Source organism: Harpia harpyja, chromosome 6 (genome assembly GCF_026419915.1).
Source record: "Harpia harpyja isolate bHarHar1 chromosome 6, bHarHar1 primary haplotype, whole genome shotgun sequence".
In the NCBI taxonomy this organism is placed as follows: Eukaryota; Metazoa; Chordata; class Aves; order Accipitriformes; family Accipitridae; genus Harpia; species Harpia harpyja.
Genome location: NC_068945.1, coordinates 29,042,024 through 29,066,516, shown reverse-complemented (window position 1 = coordinate 29,066,516; position 24,493 = coordinate 29,042,024). Strand labels below are relative to the sequence as shown.

Below are 24,493 nucleotides of genomic sequence, written 5' to 3'. Positions count from 1 at the left end.
TTCTAGAACGTTCCCGCCGCTGCGCGGCGGCGGGGGCGGGCGGGGCTCGGCGGGTGGAGGCGGGGCCTCGGGGGTGGGCGGGGTGAGCTGGAAGTTTCCACGGCGCCGCGCGGCGGTTGGGCCGGGAAGCGAGCGAGTTAGCCAGGCAGCCTCGGCCGGTGCTGCCGCCTCACCGCCGTTCTGCCATGGACTCGCGTAAGCTGAGCGAGCTGCGGGCCTTCGTCAGGCTCTGCAAGCAGAACCCGGGTCTGCTGCACACCGAGGAGCTGGCTTTCCTCCGCGAGTGGGTGGAGAGGTGGGTCACGGGCCGCGCCGCCGCTGAGGTGGCCGTGAGGGGAGGCGGGGGGGGGGGGAGGGGCGGGGGGTATCAGTGTGAGGCCCGGTTGAGGGGCGGAGGGGAGGTGTGGGCTGTCGCCGGTGCGGGTCCAGGCCGGTCCCGTTTAGGCGGGCGTTCGCCGGGGGAGCGGCTCCGGTGCGCTGCCGCCTTCCCGCCCTCCCCTCCCCGCCGCGGGGAGTTACAACTCGAGCGTTAAAAAGACTTGTTGTTTTTGTTTTAAACTCCGGCTATTCCCGTGGCAAAAGCCTGCCCGCCGGCCATCTCGGTGGTTCACCTTTCCAGGTTGGAAAGCCCCAGAGTAATACTTAGCGAGTTAATTCTCGCATTAATACAGCGGAGTTGGCTAGCCGGGCTCAAAAAGGAGCCGAGTTTGTGGGGAGGTGAGTGGCGTTGATTTACATCCTGGTACCCGAAGGCATAAAACAGCTGACGGTTGGACAGGCGGAACGGTTCCTGGCCAAAGTGATGTACCAAGCAGTTGAGACCTCGCTCCCACTTCGGGCGCCTGCTGTGGAGGAGCATGCACATCGTCTTCTGTGCACGGGTGGCCTGTCACAGCAGATGCTTCTCAATATAAAAACATCCTGGGGTTCTACCCTGAGCGCCCGGCAACACCAGATCGGAAGGGTTGAGGGGCTTTGCTGCTGGCAGAGCACCCACAGAAGCCCCGTGTTCGGCGAGGGTACCTCTGCTTGGCTTTTGTAGCTGCAAGCCTCACTACTCCACAGAACTGAGAAGTGAGGAAAGTCCTTGCCGATACACCCTTTTATGAAAGGGGAAGTTAAAAGGTTTTTATTTAGTGACAAACTGGGATTTGTTTTAGAAAATTTGTTTTACATTTTAATCTTAAAGTATTTCAATTGTACTTTCTGCTATATAGTTCTTGCAACTAGTTGAAAAACTAGTGGGGCTTTGTGTGCATATATATATATAATTAAATACTGGCATTTCATATAATGAAAATGGCTACAATGAACTATCTATTTGTTTGTTTGTTTTTTTACAGTGGTGTTTAAACTTTTTTTTCTGCATCTGAATATTAGCATGGTTGTAAAACCACTCCTGTTTAACTTCACTTGGTTTTGCAGTACTGATAGTAGCTGCAGGTATGCCTAGGGAGGAGATGCCTGTCTATCTTATCCTACTGCAGGTCTGTAGTTCCTTTTGCTACTGTGTAAAAGACTTCAGTGCCTCCCCCTAGGTCACTTCCATTCTTCTGTTGCGTCACTCTGAAGGTGTGAACAGTATTTTGGGAGGGAGAGGAAGAACACTCGCTTCAAAGCAATCATTAGATTTCTAACCTTCCCCCTGTTAATGGGGAGGGCTCTAACTTGCAGTTTAATTTTTAGAGTTTGTATTTGGTTTAATAGGAGGGTGCTTGTATGTAAGTATAATAATTAGCTTTTGAGCTGTGGAATGTTTTTTCCATGTAAAATCTTCACTGGATATCTTTATCTCAGAAGTTAAGAAGTATTTCAGAGTAGAACTTCTTACAGCTTTCTAAGTTTTCTGGTTTTCCTCACATATTTGAGCTAAATATTTGGGTAAGTTATACACTTGGATATTTGGAGTAGTATTTACTTTTCGTGTCAAACTGTCTAGAAGTCTGGTGGGTTCCCCTCTGCCCTTCCATAATAGTGCTGTTTGCGGTAGGACTATTAAGTGCATTTATAGGGTCTTCTCACTCTTTGGAAACTACTTGAAACTTAGCATGGCCTGGCTTCAGGTGGAAATAAACTAGATGAGTCTTATATGTCTTGTCAGGCGTTACCTGTATTAATCCAAAAGACATAGGTTTAGTCACCAAGGTAATGTTGTGAGTGATTACAGAATAATGACTAAATGATATTGAAATCCATCATTAAATTTTTCAACTAAAATTCTGATGATTGATTTGATATTTTTTTTTCCTCCCCTTAAAGCTAATGATTCTAACTTAAATGATGCTAACCGCTCATAAAGCCAGAATGGGATGCTTTATTTCTGACTAGCTGTTAATATTGCATCACAAACCTTAAGTCTCATCTGTTTTCATGCACCTTTATTCTGTCTAGCTGTTGTATTTAATTTCTATATAGATGCTCTCTGTATAGAAAGTGTATGCTACTGTATGATTATGTTTGGAAAGTGTTTTAACATCCCTTTTAGTCTTCCCTGCTTTTTCATAATTGCATAAAAATACAAATATTTTGACTTGAATTGTTATGAAATGCATCATTAAAGGGAATGTGTTTCAAAAACCTGCAACTGAGCAAAGAAACAACAGCAGTCCTTAAAAGTAAAGCACAGAATCCCTAATTGATGAGCAGGGCTTTTTGCCCTTTTTTTTTGTTGTTGTTGTGCTCAAATAGATTTTGACCCTTTTGAATTTGTGGTAATCCAGTTTCTCTCTGAAGATAATTTTGCTGTCAGTGATGAAAGTGGATGCAGAAAAATAGCAGTTCTTTCAACAAGTCATAAAAGCAGCACTTCTCATCACTGTGATGAGTGGAAGTATGGAGTCATTGTTGCAATGGAGTCCTGACAGCTCCCAGGAGTTTTTACTGGAATTGCACAACTCCATTTTAGCGCAAAGGTTTAATTTAAAATCTCTTTTTGTGTGTATATGCGCTATTTATACAGCTCAGTACCTGCCTTTTCCTACAAGTCTTGTGTATCTATATACCACTGAGGTTAAATACGTTGCAAACTTTGCACGTATCCTTGCTGTGCATTTAATAGTAATCAGATAACTGGTTTAAGGGGTTTTAGCGTAACTTGCTTTTGAATTGTTCTGGGATTGTAACTCTGGTTTAAATAGAGGTTAACTGGAGGATAACTAAGAGGATAACCGTACAAACATTATGAAGGACTAGGAGTGAAACTGTTTAGCCTTGGCAGTTCATGCAATAGCATATTGTAAAACATGCATATATATCAGTTAAACATATCTCATAAACTGTTCTAAGCTTGGATGGTTTTTCGGAGGGATGTGAAGAGGGCGGAGGAAACTGACCAAGCTGTTTCAGCCTTGAGGTGATTCAATGTGTCAGACTTAAAACCAGCTGATCTTGAGGCTGATAATTTAGAATTGCTCAAGAATTTGATTCCTGCATTTTTTTGTGTGTGTGTGTGTGAACTGTTCTTAAATACATAATTGGAAGGTGGGAATGTTACTAACCTTTTTGAGTTAGAGGGTTCTCAGTCTTTTTCCAGTAAGCCAGGTTTTGAAAGAGTCTTATTTAAAAAAAAAAAAAAAAAAAAAAAAGTGCTGTCAACAAGCATTAGATGGATCTTAACTTGTGAGCATTGTGTTACTCTGGATATTAGCTATTAGCACTACTAAAATGCTTTGGAATTTGTAGTTTCCTTTGTGCAGAAGAAAAGTTCCAAGGCTTCCCTAGACAGTCCCTATAGTCCTAGAGAAAACTCTTCGATATTTGCAGACTGGTAGAGTTATGTGCCCCGTTGTCAGCCTACAAGAGTAAAATTTTTGGGAGGAACAGTTACTACTACATGTACTGTGGTTTTTTTGCCTAGCTCTGCAACAATTTATCAGACTGCAGTTGTTTAGTCTTTGCAGTATAACTTAGATTAAGCAACGTCAACATTCCAGGGACACATCTAGATGTTTGCAGTAGCTTCAGAAGATGCTGGGTTTTGTAACTTGTGGTATTTTTTCTCGACAGTTTTGTCCTTGAAAACTAGAGGCAGTGTAGTGCTTTTTGCTTGCCTTTTGCTCTAGGGCCTTGTGCTGTCAGTCCTGCCACCTCCTCTTCCCTCTTCTACCCTCTCTCCCCCAATTCATCCCTGTCCCCATCCTGTCCCACCCCATCCAGGTTTGTGTTCAGCCAGTTTGGGGCCTGACTGTGAGATGGTGCTGGTGACGGGAGGGAGGAAAAAGGGGAGAAGGGGACTGCAGCAGCCTGACTTTAGAAGCTGTAGGATCTCACCCCTAGGTTATAGTTTTATGTTGCAGTAATTCCTGAAAGCAGATGGTCCTGCACCCTTCCAGTTCCTCCTGCCCACTCCTGTTTGCCCACTTCCTTCTCTCCCCTGTATCATGTCTAACCAGTTGCATGGGGCCCCAAGGAGTTGGTCGAGCCTGTTGAGTTGATAGAAATGGTTTTTTCCCTTTGGAGCGCATATGGCAAGAGCAACTGAAAGCTATCAGTAGATGGGAATGGTAGTCCTTGTGGCAGCCTGCCATTAGGTATGATTAGATATTATATGAAGCAGCTGGAGAATTTAGTCTATGCCTATTTCTGGCTGCTAACCAAAGTTGATATAATATAGAAGTTTATTCTATCTTGAAAGAATGCTGTCTATATGGAGAATGCTCCTTAACTTGTAGCTAAGGAAAGGCATGAATATTGCAATACATAAGAGAAATGAAATTTTTTCTAGGCAGCAATTTTTTAGTTGCATAAGCATTTTAGGCCATTATGGTTCTCTTAACTTGTTTGACCTCTGTTCCAAAAATAATTCTAATTTTAGTAACACCTATAAAAATAATATTTAGTTCTGACTTAAAACATAAGTTACATTTTTAAGGAGAAAATCCATTTGAGCCAAGGAGGCAGCTTTTCCTCGTGAGAAAGGGTGTGTGGGTGATACGTGATGTGCGTGAGTACAAGTCACAGTGGAATTCTAGGTGAAAGAGCCAACAGACACAGTGTGTGCATTATGTTACACTGAGAAAAGCATGGTGGATGCGTGCTTTTTATTTGCTACTTTTACAGTGAATTGGATCATCATGTTTTGTGTTACAACAAAAAGCTGAGATTATCAGCAGGATTTGAATCAGTAAAATACATGTCACTATTTTGATAATCTTACTGTTTTGTTTTTTCTCTTCTCTATTTTGCTGTAAAGTATGGGAGGCACAATACCGCCTGCTCCAGCCAATACCTCCACAGAGGAGACAAGTAAGGTGAGATATGAAGAATTTATCATTGAAAACTAACATTTGGACTCTGCAAAAATTACTGAGGAGGAGGAGGGGAAAAAATTGCTGTCAATTTTCACTCAAGTAGGGTGGGTGAATATGCTAGGTTGAGTGAGTGTGACAGTTCAGTCTGAAGCCTGCCCATTGCACATTGTAGATGACTTGTTACAGATGGCTTCCTAGTTTATTTCAAGTGTTATCATGCTCCATTTCCCTAATCCTGAATGCCTGATGTTCTGTGCAATGCAAATGCTGAACAAAGTCTTGATTTCTTTTTTTTTATGTTCACGTTTTCTGTTTATGCACCTCTTCTGTAGTCATAGTGGATTAAATTATAATCCTTGCATGAGAAGAAATATTAGCAAGCGTGGTAAGTAATGAACAGGTGAACTATCAACTTTTTAAGGCAGTATTGTGGAAGAGATTTTTGTTGTCTCTTGTTCATTTGTTTTAAGGGAAATAATAAATTTGGCTTGTAGATATTTATAGCAGGATTTTCCCAAGCTTGGAATTCTTTTGGAAAAAGTAGAATTCCTTTTTTTTTTTTTTGATTTAACAAGATAGCGGATGCTGGAATTACTGGCTAGTTAGAACCGTATGGAGAGATTGTGTGTATGTAGTGAGTATAGTCTGTGACACTGAGTATGAAGACAAGCAGCTTATGTCTGTGATTAAAGCAGGATGTGCTAAGTTACAGGATTCAGAGGAAATTGGTAATATAGTTAGAAGCTGGTAGGAAAACATTTGGAAAAAGCATTCTAAGTATGCATAAGTGGCAAAAATCTCTGACCTTGGCAAATGGAAACAATATTTTAATCATTGACACCAGCTTATTGTTCACTGGTAAAGGACCTTAGCTTAATAGTCTTAAATTGAGAGAAGTTTTGATCCAGAGAATGTGTGAGGGAAGGAAGGAAGATTGGAAGGATTGGTTAGTAATCATGGCAAAACTGGTTCTGAATTGATTGATTATAAAATTACACAATTTGAAGGACAATAATAGACATTCATGGGTCAGAATTTGGGCTCTGAATTATTTGCAGGCACGACAGACTTAATCTGAGAGGAGGAAAAAGAAGGTTTCTATCTTAAAAATAAAAGTTTAGCTGTAGAGCAATCTGATGCTTTGGCGATTAATTTTGGATTTTCTGATGAATTGTTGTTTATTAGAGTGGGAATAGAATATCAGTCAGAAATAATGTGTGTTTACAAATACATTTCTCTTTCAGGGCAAAGCAGAGGAACAGCCAGAGGAGCCAGTTAAATCACCTGAACCAGAAAGTGAAGAGAGTGACTTAGGTGTGGAAAATAGATGACTTTATCCCATTTCACCAATTTGAACATGATTCTGGAAATCCTCTCTATGTTTGTAGATGTAGCTTAATCTTGCTTTTTGTTTTTCCCCCAGAAATTGACAATGAGGGAGTGATTGAACCAGACAATGATGACCCTCAAGAGATGGGGGATGAAAATGTGGAGGTAAACATGGTGTTTTCAATGTCTGTGGCAGTAGGAAAGATAGGGAGAAGTTCTGAGTTTAGACAAGTATAGCAGCTGAGGGGGGATGAGTATTATATTAGCTAAGTAGCCAGCTTTTGCTTTGGCTCTTTCTCCTGAATAGAAAACTTACTGGCTTAAAACCATAGTCTTTTCTTATTCGAGGTTAGAGTCTGTCAGAAAGTTCAGTGAGGAAAATCAGTTCAGAAAATACCAAAAAAATTTATCAAAATGCCCATGAAAACTAGATATGTAGAAATCTGCCATTATTCAACTTAGCTTTTGAGCATTTTCTAGCTAAAAATAATGATGGCTAATGTCTCCAAGCTGAAAGCAAAGTTGGTTGTGTTTTTTTGTTTTTGGGGTTTTTTTTGAACTATGATTTCAATGCAAACTAAAACCAAGATTCTAGAATCAGAAAACTGGAGCTCCCTTCTTTGGTGCTGTCTCAGCATGGTAATTCTGGCTTGGACTCTACAGCTTTTGGGTTTTGTGTGCGTTTTTAATTTTCTTTATTTTCTTAGGTAACTGAAGAGATGATGGATCAAGCTAATGAGAAGAAGATTGAAGCAATAAATGCTCTAAGTGAAGGTGATACTTTTTTAGTACATATTCAAGGACATTAGGTTTGGTTCTCGTTATTAAAAAAAAAATAAATATCTTGGACCATTTTGAATGCTTTCAAGGAAGAGAAGACCCACTTCCTGCTGGATACCCAAAACTATCTAGAACATGAAAGCTTCTTTAAGTACTGTCTTCCCAATGTAGCTGTAGTTCTGGGCAGGGCCGGCGGGAATGAGGTACTGCAGCATCTTAATTACAAATTGATCATTATAGTACTTCCCTACATATTATGATTAGTGTCTCTAGTGGTTTGTCTTAATGCAGTGAAAAGCTGTGTAATGAGGAGGTGACTTCCTATGTGATTGCGTACAAAGTTAAATGCACAAATTTAAATGGGAGAAGTCTCTCCTCCCCTCCAGCATTAATTTTGGAGTTCATACTTCACTAACATAGCAAGAGGAAGAAATTGATTTTGCTTTGTTGATAACATTCCATTTAAGAAGTACCTAGAGACATAACACCCTGTAAGGCAAGTGTGGCAATTTGGATGTAATTTCATTGCGTAATGATTGAAACTTTACTGGTACTCGTATTTAGGTGAACTTCAGAAGGCTGTCGACTTGTTCACAGATGCTATCAAGCTGAATCCTTGTTTGGCCATCTTGTATGCCAAGAGGGCAAGGTGAGTCATTATAAGCTAGTGATTTATGTTTCTGCCTGTTCTGTTATTTTCCTTAAGGAACCTAAATACAATGGCAACTTGAGGATCTATGTAAACTTAAACCACATGAGGGAAAGAGAAAATTACACTTCATGGATTTTCTCTTATATGTGATTAACCAGATTTGCTGAAGCAGCCGTATAAAGAATCTTGATAATAGAGTAAGTAACAGAGTGATGTTCCAAAATGCATTATGGTAATAGAGCTTTTGGTATGTTGAGTTAGGAAAATGTTGGATAACAAACACTTGTAAAATCTGAAGTTTATTCTGGGATTAAGATGATGATTGAAATTGCATCGTGTTTAGATGCAAAGTTAATTGTGGGTCATGTAAACTGTCTCCCTGTTGTACCTGCTAAATGAATTCATTCACTGTGAAGTAGATCTTTTTCTGTTCAACAGTCCTACGTTTGAACAAGACACACCTATTTCTCAACTCATTCAATAACCACCTGACTGCTAATTACATCTACCAGACTGCAGATGATGCATTGGGAACACTGTCAGATCTGATGTGTGGTAACCCTAACTTAATAATGCACAAACATATTTATCTTCCTAATTTTTGAGGAAGGCTGGGCACATATGGGTTGCAGAAGCAGAAGTTCCCACAGATATTTTTTTTTTTTTGTCCTCCTTTTACACAAAAAACCCCCACTAACCCTGGATGATTTGATAGTTTAGTGGATCTTTTCCATAGCAAGGTATAATTTAAAAGTTCAACTTTTGATAGACTTTCATGTGATTAACTAGTGTTCTATTCTAGTACACCTTAGCTGGTACGTGCCTTGCTGGTTTTTTTTCCTTTCCATATAAAAAGTTTTTGCATGTAATACCACTTGTGTGCCTTAATAGACTGTTGTTGTTGCCACATCTTCTCAGGACTGGGATTAGCAATGAAAAATAAGAGTGTTAGGAGAAGTTTAAAAGTTACCTCAATTTGGTCTACTGAAGAAATAAGCAAACAATATATTAGGATATTGTAAAACCTGCAGTGTAACAGCAGTGCTGATCAAGTGCTGTGTGTAATCCACTTCTCTGGACTTCGGTTTTGGTTCTGGGGTGTTTGTGTGTTTGGGAGACTAGGGTTTTTGGGCAGCCAGCAGCATCAGAATGTCTCTCATTGGTGAGGTGCAGCTTTGAGATGGTTTCCTGACACATTGTCCAGCTCTGTTTCTAGAAGAGAATGTGTGACTTTGCTTGCTTAATGATGAAGTTACTTACAGGCACTCCAATTGCTGATAAATTGTTTCCAAGTAGATGTAAAAGGACAGAAATTCTGACTTGGAGTATCTTGAGTATAAAGTGCTGTTGTCATTTCAGGAATGGTTTTTTTAGTGTTTCCTTCAGAGATTTTTAATTTGAAATGCCTGAACCTCCTAAAGTACTGCTCTACTAGTTAATCTGATATGCTTGTGTGTTGTAAAATTTGCAGTTATTTCACTTAACTGAGAAGGGATTGGGGCTGCTTTCTGGGTTTGTGTTATGTTTTGCCTCTTTCAATTTTGATGACTCATCTCCTATCTGCTTTTGTAGTTCCTGATGATTCTAGCTGTGATCCTTGTAGCTTGCATGATAACTTGTGCTTTCTTTGTCTTACTGTTTTAAAGACTGTGTAATATGGCATGCATAGTATTATTGTTTTGTTGAAATTGCCAGTTGCTGTTGGCTGTAGACTCCAAACACCATGGAACTGAACTGTCCTTTGCATTTATGCATCCTTTCCTTGTACACTGAAGTTATTCTTGCTGGCAAGGCTTGAGTCTGAATGATGAATGCTTTTGCTGATTCACCTACAATGGTGGGGGTGGAACTAAATTTCAGTGACTTCATTATCACTACGAAATCTTTTTGAACTCAGCTATTTCAATGTATTATCTCACTAGCTTGCCTGTTAGTCATCCAGAATTATTTCCAGCTTAAGTTAGTAACTTGGTATTTCAATATGTACAATAAATGTTCTTGTTCCCACAGTGTTTTTGTGAAACTACAGAAGCCAAATGCTGCCATTAGAGATTGTGACAGAGCCATCAAGATTAATCCTGACTCGGCACAGACCTATAAATGGAGGGGGAAAGCGCATAGGTAATGAACTGCACCTGTACTTGATATTGTCTTTACTTACTTGGGGCGGAACAGTTTTGTTTATGCATGCTCTCCTTCTCTGTGTCTCTGAACTGTCTGTCTTGTACCTGAGAGCAGTAGCCATGAGCCAAGAAACCATTGTGCTGAGTGTATGGCTTACAGGAAAGAGAGGATGATGGTGATTTATTGATGGCAGTTTGAGTAGTCCTTCTGGCACTGTCTTTTCTTCTCTTTTTAAACATATCTTCTAATGGCTTACTGCTGTTCTGCGTATCATTTTCTAATCATTTGCTAAAAGTTCTAGGACTTGGTTTTAGTTGTCTGGACGTCTTTTGTTTTCACTTGGTTTAGTTTTTATTTACTAACCTATAATTCTTAAAACATTTTTCTGCTGCCCCTATTCCATTAAATCCTAGAGCTCTCTTACATAGTAAATTAAACTGCCTAGTTATTAAGGGAACCATTTGTTGCAACTGAAGAGTGGTATTAAGCAAACAGCATAATTATTTAAAATGGCATTAGGCCAGTGTGCATCCCCCCCCAACTAAACTTCAACTGTTTGGGTTTTTAAATGACAATAAATTAGCTCCCCCAAAATAAAGTGGCACCTCTTATGGTCTGTATAAAAGAAAAAAAGGCATCTTAAACAGTGTTCAGAGAGTAGTTTGTTAATTTCTACAGTTTTAATAAACGTCATGGAACCTAAGAGTGAGAAGACTGGAGCATAGTTTGGATTAACAGCTGTTGGTAAGCAGAATTGCTTTGACCATTTAGGAATACCGCCATTTTCTTAAATTTTTCAAGAGTTTGTATAAATGAGTAGTGAAGAAGTGCATGCAGTAGCTTGTATGACCTCTTCAGCTAAGACATGGTGCATCCAGTTAGCTAGGATGTTTGAGTGCTGAGTAAAGAGAGTCCACTTAAGCTTGAGGTAGTAGTGGTGTAGACATGTACAGGACACTGAATGTGTAGTTTTACACTGAACATGTGCCTAGTGGTGCAGAGTATTTTAGTGTGCCTCACGTGTTTAGGTAGGGTACCTTCTCCCTGTTAGACCCTCCTTGTTTATAGCAAACAATGACACTAGTTGATTGAGGGTCTTTTTTTCCCCTCATTGTTACTTCAAGTGAAAGTTATTGTGAGGGTATAAAGCAAGCAAGTATCCTAATTAGGGCATCATAGGGTGCAGGTTACAGAAAACATCACGATTATTAAATTCAAACTTCTGTAAGTCCGTATAGCTGCAGGTAAAAATACTGAATGCTGCATGGCTGTAAATATGTTGAAGAATTGTAAGAGTTCAGTTTGTTTTTTTCCTTCTGAATGTTGGTGTCTTCTGAATTCCAGACTTCTGGGTCACTGGGAGGAGGCTGCTCATGATCTTGCATTAGCTTGTAAACTGGATTATGATGAAGATGCTAGCGCCATGCTGAAGGAGGTGCAACCAAGAGTAAGTGGGGAGTCATAATAGTGGTCACTCCTCTATTTGTTCAAGTGACATTGCTGCCTTCAAATTCTTCCAATATGTATTGTCTTGTGGGAATGTGTTCATGTGTCATCTGACACTTCAAACTGAGTTTATAAATACTTCTGTCTTCAATCATAGCTGTTTATGGCTGTGTGTAGAGAAATTGAGTCTCTGGGGCTGGGCATGTAACCGAAGTATGAAATAGTAGGTTCCTTTTTAAAAATCTTAACAGCAGAATCTGAAGCAGTTGAAGTTTGCCAGGCATTTTAGAATCTAGACTAAAAACATTCAGAAGAGCAAGAGAATGCTGATAATGGATTTTTGAATAAGACGTTTCTGAATTGATCAAAGCTTCATCCTAAACACATTTTACAAAGGAAACATTCTTTTCTGTGATTTGTACTTTCATTAGTCTACCCCATGAGGGCAGCGTAATCTCTGTAAGACTGGTTTTCAGCTTTTCTCAAGCGGTTGACCCTAGCGTTCTTCTAAGGAAGAACTTTTGTATAACAAATGTAAGACTGTTGATAGCAGACTTTTTTTCATCTGTTTTGCATATTCCTTTGAAGTGGTTGACAGACCACAGCTTGCAGCAGTTGCATTGTATTGGGTTTGCATGGCAAGGCTGGGGGGAGGTGGAGACTTCAGGGCTGGCCTCTTGTAAGAAGAGACATGGGGCTGCCCCTGTGTCAGACAGTCAGTTCCAGGTGGCTCCAAAACAGACCCACTGCTGGCCAAAGCTGAGCCATCAGTGATGTCGGTGGTGCTTCTGTGATAACATATTTAAGAAAGGTTAAAAAATGCAGCACAGCAGCTGTGAGAGGGGGGAGTAAAGACAAAAAATACAAGAGAAGCAACCCTGCAGATACCAAGATCAGTGAAGAAGAAAGGGGAGGAGGTGTGGCAGGCACGGGAGCAGAGATTCCTCTGCAGTCCCTGGAGAAGACCATGGTTAAGGAGGTTGTCCCCCTTGAGCCCATGGAGGTCCACAGTGGAGCAGATACCCACCTGCAGCCTGTAGAGGACCCCGTGCCAGAGCAAGTGGATGTGCACTGAAGGAAGCTGCAGCCCATGGAGAGTTGACACTGGAGCAGGCTCCTGGCACAAACTGTGGCCTGTGGAGAGGAGAGGAGCCCATGCAGAAGCTGGTTTTCTGGCAGGAGCTGCAGTCCATGGGGGCCCATGCTGGAACAGTCTGTTTCATAAGGACCATACCCTATGGGGAGGACCCACGCTGGAGCAGTTCTTAAAGAACTGCAGGCTGTGGGAGAGACCCACATTGGAGCAGCTTGTGAAGGACTTTATCCTGTGGGGGGGACCCCACACTGGAGCAGGAAAAAAGTGTGATGAGGAAGGAGTGGCAGAGGTGCAGCGTTATGAGCTGACCACAGCCCCCATCCCCCTGTGCTGTTTGGGGTGGGGGGCGGAGGTGGAAGAGTGGGGAACAAAGGAGCAAAGTTGAGGTTTGGGAAGAAGGTGGTTTTAGTTTTGTCTTTGTTTCTCATCATCCTACTCTATTTTTTAGTTGGCAATAAATTAAATTAATCTTCCCCATGTTGAGACTGTATTGTCCAAGATGGTAGTGGATGAGTGATCTCGCTGTCTTCAGCTCAAACCAGAGCATGTCCATCTTATTTTGTCTCCTGTTGAGGAGGGGGAGTGAGAGAGTGGCTTTGTGAGCATCTGGGAGCCAGCCAAACTTCACCCACCACATGCATAAACATTCCTGTGTCTAATAGCTTCAGCTTTCAGTTTTCTTACCATGTCTTTGCTGTCTCCAGCAAAACAACAATGGAAACCATCTTGCAACCTATTAGTCTTCTGTATTGGAGACTATTGATCCATGGTAAATGTAATTAGGTCTTAGGTCTCAACGTTTTTTGTGAGAGGTATACTTAATGCTTGGCTGAAGGGGAGCTTTTTATTTCCCAGTTAATCTGCCCATGCACAGAAATAGCAGAGTATGTTTGTGCTATATTGATGTGTAGTTGCCAACTGTATGGGAATTTGTGTATGTAGCTCAAGGAAAAACATATGATCTTTTAATGGGTGATTTTTTTATTTTTAATGAGTGAAGATGATACGTTCACCTAATTTATTCACTTTCAGCTTTCCTAGCACTTTTTAGTTTGTAGCGCTTTCAGCTGGAAGTCTGAGTCAAATTCTAAAAATGCTTAGTTCATTTTGAGAAATACTTAGAAACAATGAAAATCAAAACTTTGAAAACTCTTTATGTTTCATTAAAAAAAGAAAACAAACCAAAACACTTAGCCCTCTCTTAATGAACTATTGAATGGCTGTAACATAAGGTTCTGATAATGTGTACTGCATTCAATATCAGTCAGTCTTGCTGCCTGCAGTGTGCTTTCTCTGGCAGATGTACTTCAAGAATAATGTGGAATGGAATGACTATCTCCTAGCTAAAATAAGTTGTATTGAAACTTCACTACTTATAAAATAATTTCTTCATTTAAAGAGTATTCTGAAAGAATAGAAGAGTATCCCTTGTAGTAGTAGTTAGTATCTCTGTTCTTGAACCTTGATTTTGCTATGTTTTTTAGTTACAGGAGTGTTACAGCGTAACCGTCATACACAATTTGTGAAATCATGAACCGTTTTTTGCAATGCTATATAAGGGTACGTTCTGGTTTCAGGAAAGCGGTGCTACAGTTAGTGCTCATTGTAACAACAGAACACCGAGTGAGGAGCCTTGGGGGAGTTCATTGCTAGCTACTCTCTTCTGTTGGGGCTGCAGATTTGATAGACTTGAGAAGCAGCTCATATAGGAAGCAAACTTTCTGCCCACCAGCCCTGTCTTGGTTTGGTTCAGGAATTCTTTGGTCTGCTTATGTCCAGATGCAAAGGCATCTGGAACAGCAGTAACACTATCCAAAAAGTGTGTGTGTGTGCAAGGGGAATTGTAATTCCCCCTGGTTGTGCCAGTGGAAATTCCCTTTTCTGGGGCAGTTGCTGGTTTTAGCCCTGGAGGAATTAATATTTCAGCATAAAAGCACATAGGGATATGGAATGATAACATATTTAAGTTCTAACTATGGTGAAGTCCCAGAGCTCTATAGCAAAAAAGTATACTAGAGTGCATGTTCTGGTGAATCCAGTTAGGGCTGAGTAGACATGAATAACTGATTGTCATAGAGGGGAAGGAGTAAATGGCTCCTAAAACAAAGGGGCTTTTAGGAATTGAAGTCAGATCTTGTTTTTAAGAAGTGGTAAAAGCAGATGGTTATGCTTACATGTATTTTGTATTGAAATACATTGTGTGATATGCTAGAAATGTATATAAAATCTTGGTGTTCTATTGTAACAGGCTCAAAAAATTGCAGAGCACCGCCGAAAATATGAGCGGAAGCGTGAAGAAAAGGAAATCAAGGAAAGAATGGAAAGAGTGAAGAAGGCACGGGAGGAGCATGAGAGAGCGCAAAGGGTGAATATTTAGGCTTTAATATTTCTTAATAATTTGAAGAGTGTCGTAGTTATTTTGGTTAAAATGAATTGCAGAGAAGAATTACTTTTGTTTTAAGTCTTAGAATAAAATTTTAGAGAGTTGATTTCTGTCTTGGTTACTTGACCAATAATGAAATCCGAAGAAGAGGGCATTGTACTGCATCTGCTTTTATTGCTTATGACAAAAACAGGCTCCGGAATCTCTACTAATCCTGTATTTCAAGAAGTCAGTTATTGTATGACTGTACCAGAATAGTTTTCACTTACAGCTCCCGAAGTGGGAGGCTTTAAATTCAGGATAATACTTTGCTTCTCTTCCTCGCTTCCTGACACAGTTTGCTTGCTTTTTCTTCATGCTTTACTGATATATTTTAATATGTTGGGCGTGGGAGTTGGTTCTAAAAATGTAAGTTGAGGAGCTAAAACAAATCATAGAGTTCATATTCAGTAAAAACATACTAAAGTAAGAGTAGCCACTGCTATTTCTTGTCAGTGGTTTTGTAAGTAGTGAAGTGCTTTGTTTGTTGCGAAAGCCTACCTGCCTGAAACAGTCTCAGCTATTTTTTTTTTTTTTTTCTCCTAAAACTAGTTGAGCAGTAGAAAACAGGCTGCAGTTCCATTGCTTTGTGTGGAATGATGTGCTTTCATCTGCAGGAGGAAGAAGCAAGACGACAGGCAGGAGGAGCGCAGTTCGGTGGTTTCCCAGGTGGCTTCCCAGGTATTTTATTTTTAAGCACCAATACCTGTGGTAGAGGTGGCTGTTGTTTCCATGTGGAATATTACAACCATAGTTTTTATAGCATTTGTTCTCAGGACAGAGAGAAAAATATTTTAGGAAGTTTAGAACTTGTTGTGGTGGGTTGACCCTGGCTGGATGCCAGGTGCCCACCAAAGCCGTTCTATCACTACCCCCCCACCCCTCAGCTGGACGGGAGAGAAAATATAACAAAGGGCTCGTGGCTTGAGATAAAGACAGGGAGAGATCACTCAGCCAATTACCGTCATGGGCAAAACAGACTTGACTTGGGGAAAATTAATGTAATTTATTGCCAATCAACCAGAGTAGGGTAATGAGAAATAAAACCAAATCTCAAAACACCTTCCCTCCGCCCCTCCCTTCTTCCCGGGCACAGCTTCACTCCCAGATTCTCTACCTACCGCACCTCAGCAGCGCAGGGGAGCAGGGGTTATGGTCAGTTCATCACACGTTGTCTCTGCCACTTCATCCTCCTCAGGGGGAGGACTCATCACACTCATCCCCTGCTCCAGCGTGGGGTCTCTCCCACGAGAGACAGTCCTACACAAGCTTCTCCAACGTGGGTCCTTCCCACAGGCTGCAGTTCTTCATGAACTGCCCCAGCATGGGTCCCTTCCACAGCGTGTAGTCCTTCAGGAGCATGCTGCTCCAGCATGGGTCACCCCCGGGGTCACAAGTCCTGCCAGCAAACCTGGTCCAGTGTGGGCTCCTCTCTCCACAGGTCCGCAGGTCCTGCCAGGAGCCTGTGCCAGTGCAGGCTTCCCACAGGGTCACAGCCTCCTTCGGGCACCCACCTGCTCTGTCGTGGGGTCCTCCCTGGGCTGCAGGTGGAGATCTGTTCCACTGTGGACCTCCCTGGGCTGCAGGGCGACAGCCTGCCTCACCATGGTCTTCACCACGGGCTGCAGGGGAATCTCTGCTCTGGCGCCTGGGGCACCTCCTTCCCCTCCTTCTGCACTGACCTTGGTGTCTGCAGGGTTGTTTCTCTTACATGTTCTCACTCCTCTCTCTGGCTGCCACTTCTGTGTGCCCTGCAACTTTTTTTCCTTCTTAAATATGTTATTACAGAGGTGCTACCACTATCACTGATTGGCTTGGCCTTGGCTGGTGGCGGGTCTGTCTTAGAGCCAATCACACTTGTCTACAGAACTGTTTGAGTATTAGTGGAAAGAGAGATGGGATTCTTTCTCTTAAAAGAGGATTGATGCTGGGTAGGGATTGATGGCAGGGAAGACAGAAATCAGTAATGGTGGATAACGGAATGAAAGGATTTAGGTCTGAGAAAACAAAGGTGCAGTATTTGCTTAGTAATATGTGCTGCAAAACTAGTATAAAAATGTTTTCTAAATTACCCAGGGTGCCTTGGACCCATTCTGCTTAAGAACAGTAGTTTTAAAGCTGAAAATTTGTATTGAATAATACTAGGGAAATCTGTGCTGGTTGCAAGCTATTGTTGAACAGAGTAGTTTCTCAAAGGTGGTAGTGCAGTTTACCTTCTAGAAAAGCTGTCCTTGAACAGTTCCACAAAAATCAGGCTTTCAATGTTATTTCTGGGTGCAATAAACGGGGAAGAAACAAGAGTAAGTACTAATGCTCTTGGAAGATCGAGATGTAGTCGAGGTAGGCTGTGTGCACGCTCTAGCCCGATCAGCTTGTCAGGGGAACCAAATGAAGACCGTATCTACCCTGCTCAGCACAGCTGGGGTAGCTGTTGATTAAGGATTCAGAAACAGAACCTCAAGCATTTCGTTTCAGGGATTTTGGGGGGGGGGGGGGGTACAATTTCTGCAAACCGAAAGTTCTTGCCAAATGTGGAATGTGCCTGGGACATACTACTACTGATCTGCTTTTGCCCTGAATTGTTCACCCCAGGCATTCAGACTCCTTATGTTCCTGGGCTTGAGACCTATCTGCTTTAACCAGAAAAATAACTGCATCTGTGTACAAGGTGCTAGAACTCATGACAAGCCTCCTATTGAATTGGGTTAAAAACATGGTTGAAATAAGATGTAGGCCTTCACAGAAAGAGAAGGTGAAGACCCTGCTTTCTGTTCAGCAAACCAGCTGTAGCCTTATGGAAGATGTTGCTTTAGAGGTGTGGCAAAGGAAGTATGTCATGGTCTCTCTCTCAGCCTCTTGTATAGATGAATAAATGTTTTTCATCATGCATTCTTTTTGGGTTTTCAGGTGGATTTCCTGGGGCTATGCCTGGAGGTATGCCAGGAATGGCAGGTATGCCGGGTCTCAACGAGATTCTCAGTGATCCAGAAGTTCTTGCAGCCATGCAGGTGAGTATTTGTTAAAATCAAAGCTGAATGTTCTGAAGGAGGGAAGAACAGTGCATGTGAGCTAAGGGAAGGAAGAAAGATGTGACCTTCTGGATAGCAGTGGGATGCTTGCTTATTTCTGTTGTGAAATTCTCTCCTTGTGGGTGTGGCACCAGACTGTCTGCAATCAATGTTAGCTATTTTTCAGGCTGTGATGGGAGCTTAATTAAAGATGTGCACCCTCCCCCCCAGAACCATACATGCTTATGATAGGCAAAACTATGTGCTATCTAGAGTTATTCATCTCTTGAGTCTCTTGAGTTGTTATTTTCCACACAGTATGATTCACTTGCTCCTTTTTTTGAATGCACACGCATTGTGGCAAGATAATTATGCACAAACAAAAAATTATTGTTAATATTGTTGCAACACAATTTATTACAATAATATTGAGATGAGAATTGCCTTTCTCTTAGGGGATTAAGTGTTTGGTTTTTGCCAGAAACAAAGTAATATCAGAATAGTTCTGCATCTGGCATTTTCTAAATTCATGTTCAGAGAGCTTACTTCCCCAGTGGGCTTGATTAATTCCTCCATGTCATGCCTACTTTTACACAAGAAAAGTATTCCAGCAGATTAAATAGAACATATCTGACAACATCAGTTTTATGGGCAGGTGGGCTAGGAAAAATCTGAGCTATATAGTACTATTTGCATACTAATATGATCAAGTATAAAAGTGTCTTGTTGCTCTTTCTGGATTGCTGTGGTTAAACTAGAGTTACGTGTTGTTCTCACCTTATTGAACAGCTATGGTCCCCATCTCAATAACAGCATCACAAGGGACCTTTATTTGGTATGCCCTGTAATTGCAAAGGTGGCATCACTTTCCATGTAAAAGTTCAAGGGTTCCCTTAATGGTTGCTGGTGTTTGGGAACACACCTTTCCTTAGGCTGCCAGAGTCAGCAATGTTGATTTGCATGCAAGTCATCCAAAAAAAGCCCATGACTTGTAATTGTATTCATGACCTGGCTAATTATGCTGTAATACAGGAGTTTGAAATTGGAGTTGCCAAAAACAGAGTTTTGAGGTTCAGCTGAATATTAAGCGCTTGCCACATGCCTTGTGAGAAGACTCTACAGCATGCTGATTATATATACCCCAACATACTGTAGGACTCTGTTGCAAGGATGTGTGTTGGCAGTTTTTTCTGATAATGCAGGCAGGCTTTAACACGTAGAACCTGTCAGCAAAGCTTTGAGTCTCTTGCTGACCTCTTTGTACAAACCGTACATCTAGATATGATTTATTCAGTGTTTTACCTATGTCTGCACTGCTGCCTTTTCTTAAAATGTCCAGCTGACTATGGTCTGGTCCTCTCTGAATTGGCAGTTTAAGCTCTAGTCTTAAAAGACAGTAGTTCCTACTGCTTGGCTTCTGCTCAGTGCAGCTATGGAGTATGTTGGTGGATAATGGTAGCTGGCAGCTCTTACACAGGTTATCTGAGGTATTAGGAAAAAGTCTGAAGATACTGCATCACACAAGTCTCTCCCAAATTGCTAATCTTAAGATACTATTTTGACTGTCAGGATGTAGAAGCTTTTCATAGTGAGGAGTTCTTCCTGAAACTGGAGTATTCTGAGAGTAAAGACCTCCTTCTCAGTCTCTTTAGACTTAGTGACTATCATCTCATCTTTGAGACTGTTCTCCATGAGCTAACATTGAAATATGCCTGAGTCTGTTTAACATCTCAGTAAACCTTACAAGTGTGTGTGTGCCTGAACATGAGCTAGATAAAACCAGTTATGCTGTCAACTTCAGCTTGTCATCTGTAGAAGCAACCAAAGAACCAGATACAGCTGCCTATGGACATCTTTATAGAAGTCATTGCTCATCATTGGCATAAAGATAAGAATCTTTGCAAACTAGTATAAAAACTTGTTTCTTGATGAAGATTTCAGGTTCTGTTACCTGAAGATATATTGTCTTCAGGATATTTCCTTTTTTTTTTTTTTTTTTTTTTTTGAATTGTGGCTGATAACTAGTCTTTTACATAAAAAAGACTCCAGAGTGGCAAAACTTCTGTTGCATTTCTTTTCTTGGCTTCTTAACGGTAGCAGTTGTGACATTTTGCAATGACTTCTAATGCATGTTGTTTTAGCTCATTTGCCCCTGAGCTTTCTAGTCTCCAGAGGAATTGGCTGAAATTTTTGTGTGTGTGTTTCTCTTATTTTACTGTTTTGGTTGTCTGGAGGGTACTGTGGTACTTCCTGTCTTGCATGTGCAACTGCTTTCTCTGGACACAAGGTGATGTTTGTGTTTTGGAGAGCTGTCATGGGTCAAATACAAGTCCTTTTCAAAAGGAGCGATGTGCAAGACAAATGTATGGATTCCTTATTTGACATCTAGTCATATGTTAGACCCAGACTTCCACCAAAATGTGGAAGTTGGAAAAAGTTACCACTATTCTTTTTTCCTTCAAAGTATTTTTCAACCTCCTGCAACTAAAGACTAGAGCATTACAAAACTGAATGTTTCACTAATGCCATTTATACAATGGTTCCCATTCTGCCTTATGTACTAAATATTTCCCTATGGAAATGTTGATATCCTCAGTCTTAAACTTTATTCTGATAATATTGCTCATCAATGTGAAACCTTGGATGTGTTAAACATTTTTATAAACACAGTCTAAGGTTGAGGGCTTCCAGGGAGTTGCACAAGTACAGAATATTTTACTTGCTGTGAATTTATAGGACCATAAAACACATAGCATAAAATTGGATATTTAACATTCATTTAGGTGTGCTTTGACACAAACCAGTGACTCAGCTTAACTCAGCTTTTTGTTCCGGATTCATATACAGGTGAAAACATAGCTTTAATAACATGACACAATCTTTATAGTTATATGCCCTATTTTGAAATAAAAAATACAAGGAGTTTGAGGTTGTGAAAGTCTGCTTTTTTTCTTTGCATAGGAATCCTGTAAAGTGGAGAAAATATATCTAGTGTCTGTTTTCTGAACTTCAGCATCCTATTTTTCTTAGACTTTGCAGATTCCCTTTTGTGAGGGAGATGAAACACTTGTAAATCCTTCTAACAAAAGATAAGATTTGACTTGTGGTTCCCAACATGTATAAAATGTGACTCAACCATGTGGGTGATTTCAGTGGAGTCCACACCTACCAAATGCAATTTTGGATCAGACTTGTTAAACAGCTTTTGTCTGTCTGATACTAGAATAGATACAGGATGGTGGTGGTGTAGCATAGGCAGCTCTGAGGACACCAGCTGGTTTTTGATGGTTTCCAGAGAATACAGCTGTGGTAGCAATGGGCTAGAAGTCTAGGGAAGATTGTATCTTTCAGTGAAACTACTTAAATGTGCTAGGAAGAACAGCAGATGAAATTACAGATAATGCAGATGATTTGGTTTGGATGTAATAAACTGCTTGCACTTCAGCTGAATTAAAGAAGGCTTTTGAATCTTTGCAGAAGTTATAATAGAAACATTTTTCCAGGCTGAGATGTGAAATTGGTCTATACAGATTAATTCTTAAAGGGCACTGTTCAAAACATACACATGTAAAATGAGTAAAACCAGTTCTAGTTCAATGGAGGCCAAAGGTATACTAGAAGTATAGAAAAAAAAAAAAAGAAGTACTAATGGTTCTCATACTAAGTAGAGAAGATGAAGTTATTTTTTTGACCACTGACTTCATTGTGTATATGAGTGTATTTATCAACTGCAACACAGTAGTGTGATGAGAGATAACAAGGTTCTCTTCCAAGCGTGATTTCTCAGAGGAGGTGGGGAACAACTGAGAATTAGATGCATTTTTAAAAACCAAACATTGCCACATCATCTGCTCACAGTTCAGCAGATTAAAGTTTCTGCTGCTAGAAGGAAAAGGGTTGAAAGTGATGAGCAGCAGCTGTTGCTCGGAGGGTTATCCTATCAGGCATGCCACACACAGCTCCTGCCTCCTTCAAAATGCATTTGAAGATGCCTGAATACAAATAATCCAGTAGGTGTGGCTGTGTTTGGTTCCTGTGAACTCTTACCTTATCCCCCTTCTCACACATTGAGTTATTACTGTCACAAGGTCAGTAATGACTCTGGTGTTTACTGATGCAGTTTTAACAACATGTACTATATCATTTGGTTCTCTTTAGATGCCTCTCACCCAAAACTCTAATCTAGTTTTGCCATGTTAAAAGCTGAGCAAGACTAGATTCGTGTTGGAACCAAATAACCACTAACATTTGTAGACTTCTTGTATAAATGCCCTAAATTTTTGCTCTTTGTCCTGCAGGATCCAGAAGTTATGGTTGCGTTCCAAGACGTTGCCCAGAACCCAGCAAATATGTCCAAGTACCAGAACAATCCCAAGGTCATGAATCTCATCAGTAAATTGTCTGCCAAATTTGGCAGTAAACCATAAAATCCTTGGTTCTTAAAAATCATATCTGAATGGGAAGGATTGGATTTGGCTAACCAGTGTTGCAATAAAACAAACCATTGTACCTCTGATCCTCTTAAGAAGAGAAATGGGGTGTTGTAAGGAGAGCTGCTCTCTAGCCCCAAGTGTTGACTTTATTCAATGATTGGTTTATAGCACTCAAATTATATTCAGACGACCTAGTTTCAACCATCCCTCCTAGTCCAAGAGTTGCAACCTTTTTATTATAAGTGTTGCAGGCAGTTTCCTTTGAATGAACACTCTAGTAAGAAATTATAATATTCCAGGAGTGTAAGATAAAAACCTGCTGTTGTGTTGTTTTGATTTTTTTTTTTTTTTAATTACTCTCAGTGAGCAAAGAGGAAGGAACTTTAACAGTTGAAGTCGGTCTTAATCCCCTTAGGACAGAAAAGTTGGCCTAGTCACGAATAGCAAAGATGGGACAAGTCTGAAGAATTAACTGGATAAAGCAATTGTCTGCAAATACCAGGTTTTGTTTTGGTGGTTTTTTTTTTTTTTTTTTTAAATGGGTCACTGACTTTATATAGCTATTAAAATTATCAGTATAACCATGCTAGCTAGTTACACACTGGAACTTCTGGCAGTACTGCAAATAATGCAATGTTTTGATCACCACAATTGTGCAGCAAAGGTACGGTCCTATCCTTTGCACAACCTGGCATGAAGTACGTATTGCAGAGGCCACAGAGGTTTTGTTACTTGCTCAATTCTTGTCCAGCACCTTTACGTAGCATTTTGTTTATCAGTCTGGGTATGGGAGAGCAGCTTATTGTCTGTGCTTGTGCTCTTGTCCTTTCCCAGTTGGCAGGTCCTCCACTGGTTGCACTTGCCCTTCCTTGGGGCCATGCTTACCAGGTTTCATTTATTTGGAATCTTTAGAGAAGGAATCTTGTTCCCATCACTACCTCTGTCCCACTGAATGCAAGCCATCCAGAACATGTAAATGCAGAGTTATAAATCAGTGAAGGGGAGAACACCCAATGAAATTGCAGCTCTGGGTTCTGTGTCAGTTTGAGTCCTTACCTGCTTACTGATTAAAATTTCTTGGCCAAAGTCCTGCTGTTGCTTTAGAGGTGATGATTCTTCCTTCACCACATACTGTAGTCTTCCATCTTTTCTTCTATCCTTTTCTTTAAAAAAAACAAAACAAAACAAAAAAAAAAACAAAACACCACCACCCCCCCCCCCCCCCCCCAACCAAGAAGGTGTTGTCACGGTTTCATACTTCCATGTTTTTGAGGCTTGTGATATGGAGGAAAAGGTGAAGTAATTGGAACAGACAGAACATTCTTCTAACATTTGCAGATTAAGAGCGTGGGTATCCTTGAAGCAGTGTCTGTGCTGATGATGTTCAGTTGATTTGTCTACCAATAAAGACAGTTGTTGCTTCTGTTTGTCTTAGCTAAAACATTATCTTTCTGTGGAAGAATGACCATAGCTACCACTTGAGTCTCAACGTTTGTGTTACTGTTTTGTAATCCAGTATCTTAAGCCATAACTGATGTTACCATTGTTAAATAAATCTGGATTGGTGTAGGAACTCAACAACAGTTGCAAAAAATAAATCCCCAAATGCTTTTTCTCATACTAATGACCCTGCAGAATGAAATGTGAATCTTTTTGCTTAAGAAATATAGTTCTGAATACTTCTCTTAGCCTTTAAAAATAAAGTATGGTTTTGAAAAATAAAGCTTTTTGGGTTTGTGTAACTTTCTGATGAAACCTATTTTGCTTAAATTAAATGTGGAAGTGCTTTAATTAAACTGTATATATGACTTCTGGTTTAAATTGGAACTAAATGCTTAAGGGCTTGTCTTCATGACTAAATGAACTCAAGTTATGATTGAGTGTTACTGTGTGCCTGGCTTTTGGTCACCCTCTTGATCTCCTGTTCCCAAGAGCAGATACTTGAAGTAGGTCA

The 24,493-nt window shown here is 40.6% G+C and overlaps 1 protein-coding gene across 1 annotated transcript; it reads left to right on the top strand.

Annotated features, from left to right (window-relative positions):
* The first annotated feature begins 92 nt into the window (after nucleotides 1–92).
* ST13 (ST13 Hsp70 interacting protein) lies at nucleotides 93–24,262 on the top strand. The gene is made up of 12 exons (XM_052789400.1): nucleotides 93–295; nucleotides 5,192–5,249; nucleotides 6,494–6,563; nucleotides 6,673–6,743; nucleotides 7,286–7,352; nucleotides 7,923–8,007; nucleotides 10,021–10,131; nucleotides 11,479–11,581; nucleotides 14,925–15,041; nucleotides 15,716–15,779; nucleotides 18,006–18,106; nucleotides 22,405–24,262. The coding sequence occupies exons 1-12, from the start codon at nucleotides 186–188 to the stop codon at nucleotides 22,531–22,533; spliced, it is 1,086 nt and encodes a 361-aa protein (XP_052645360.1). The 5' UTR covers nucleotides 93–185; the 3' UTR covers nucleotides 22,534–24,262.
* Nucleotides 24,263–24,493: the final 231 nt, after the last annotated feature.

What these genes read in the sequence shown, in the direction of transcription:
- ST13 (XM_052789400.1), top strand. Translation starts at nt 186, where the DNA reads ATGGACTCGCGTAAGCTGAGCGAGCTGCGGGCCTTCGTCAGGCTCTGC. An exon ending in TTGTATGCCAAGAGGGCAAG is followed by an intron (nt 8,008 to 10,020) that starts GTGAGTCATTAT and finishes TTGTTCCCACAG; the next exon opens with TGTTTTTGTGAAACTACAGA. An exon ending in TTTCCCAGGTGGCTTCCCAG is followed by an intron (nt 15,780 to 18,005) that starts GTATTTTATTTT and finishes TTGGGTTTTCAG; the next exon opens with GTGGATTTCCTGGGGCTATG.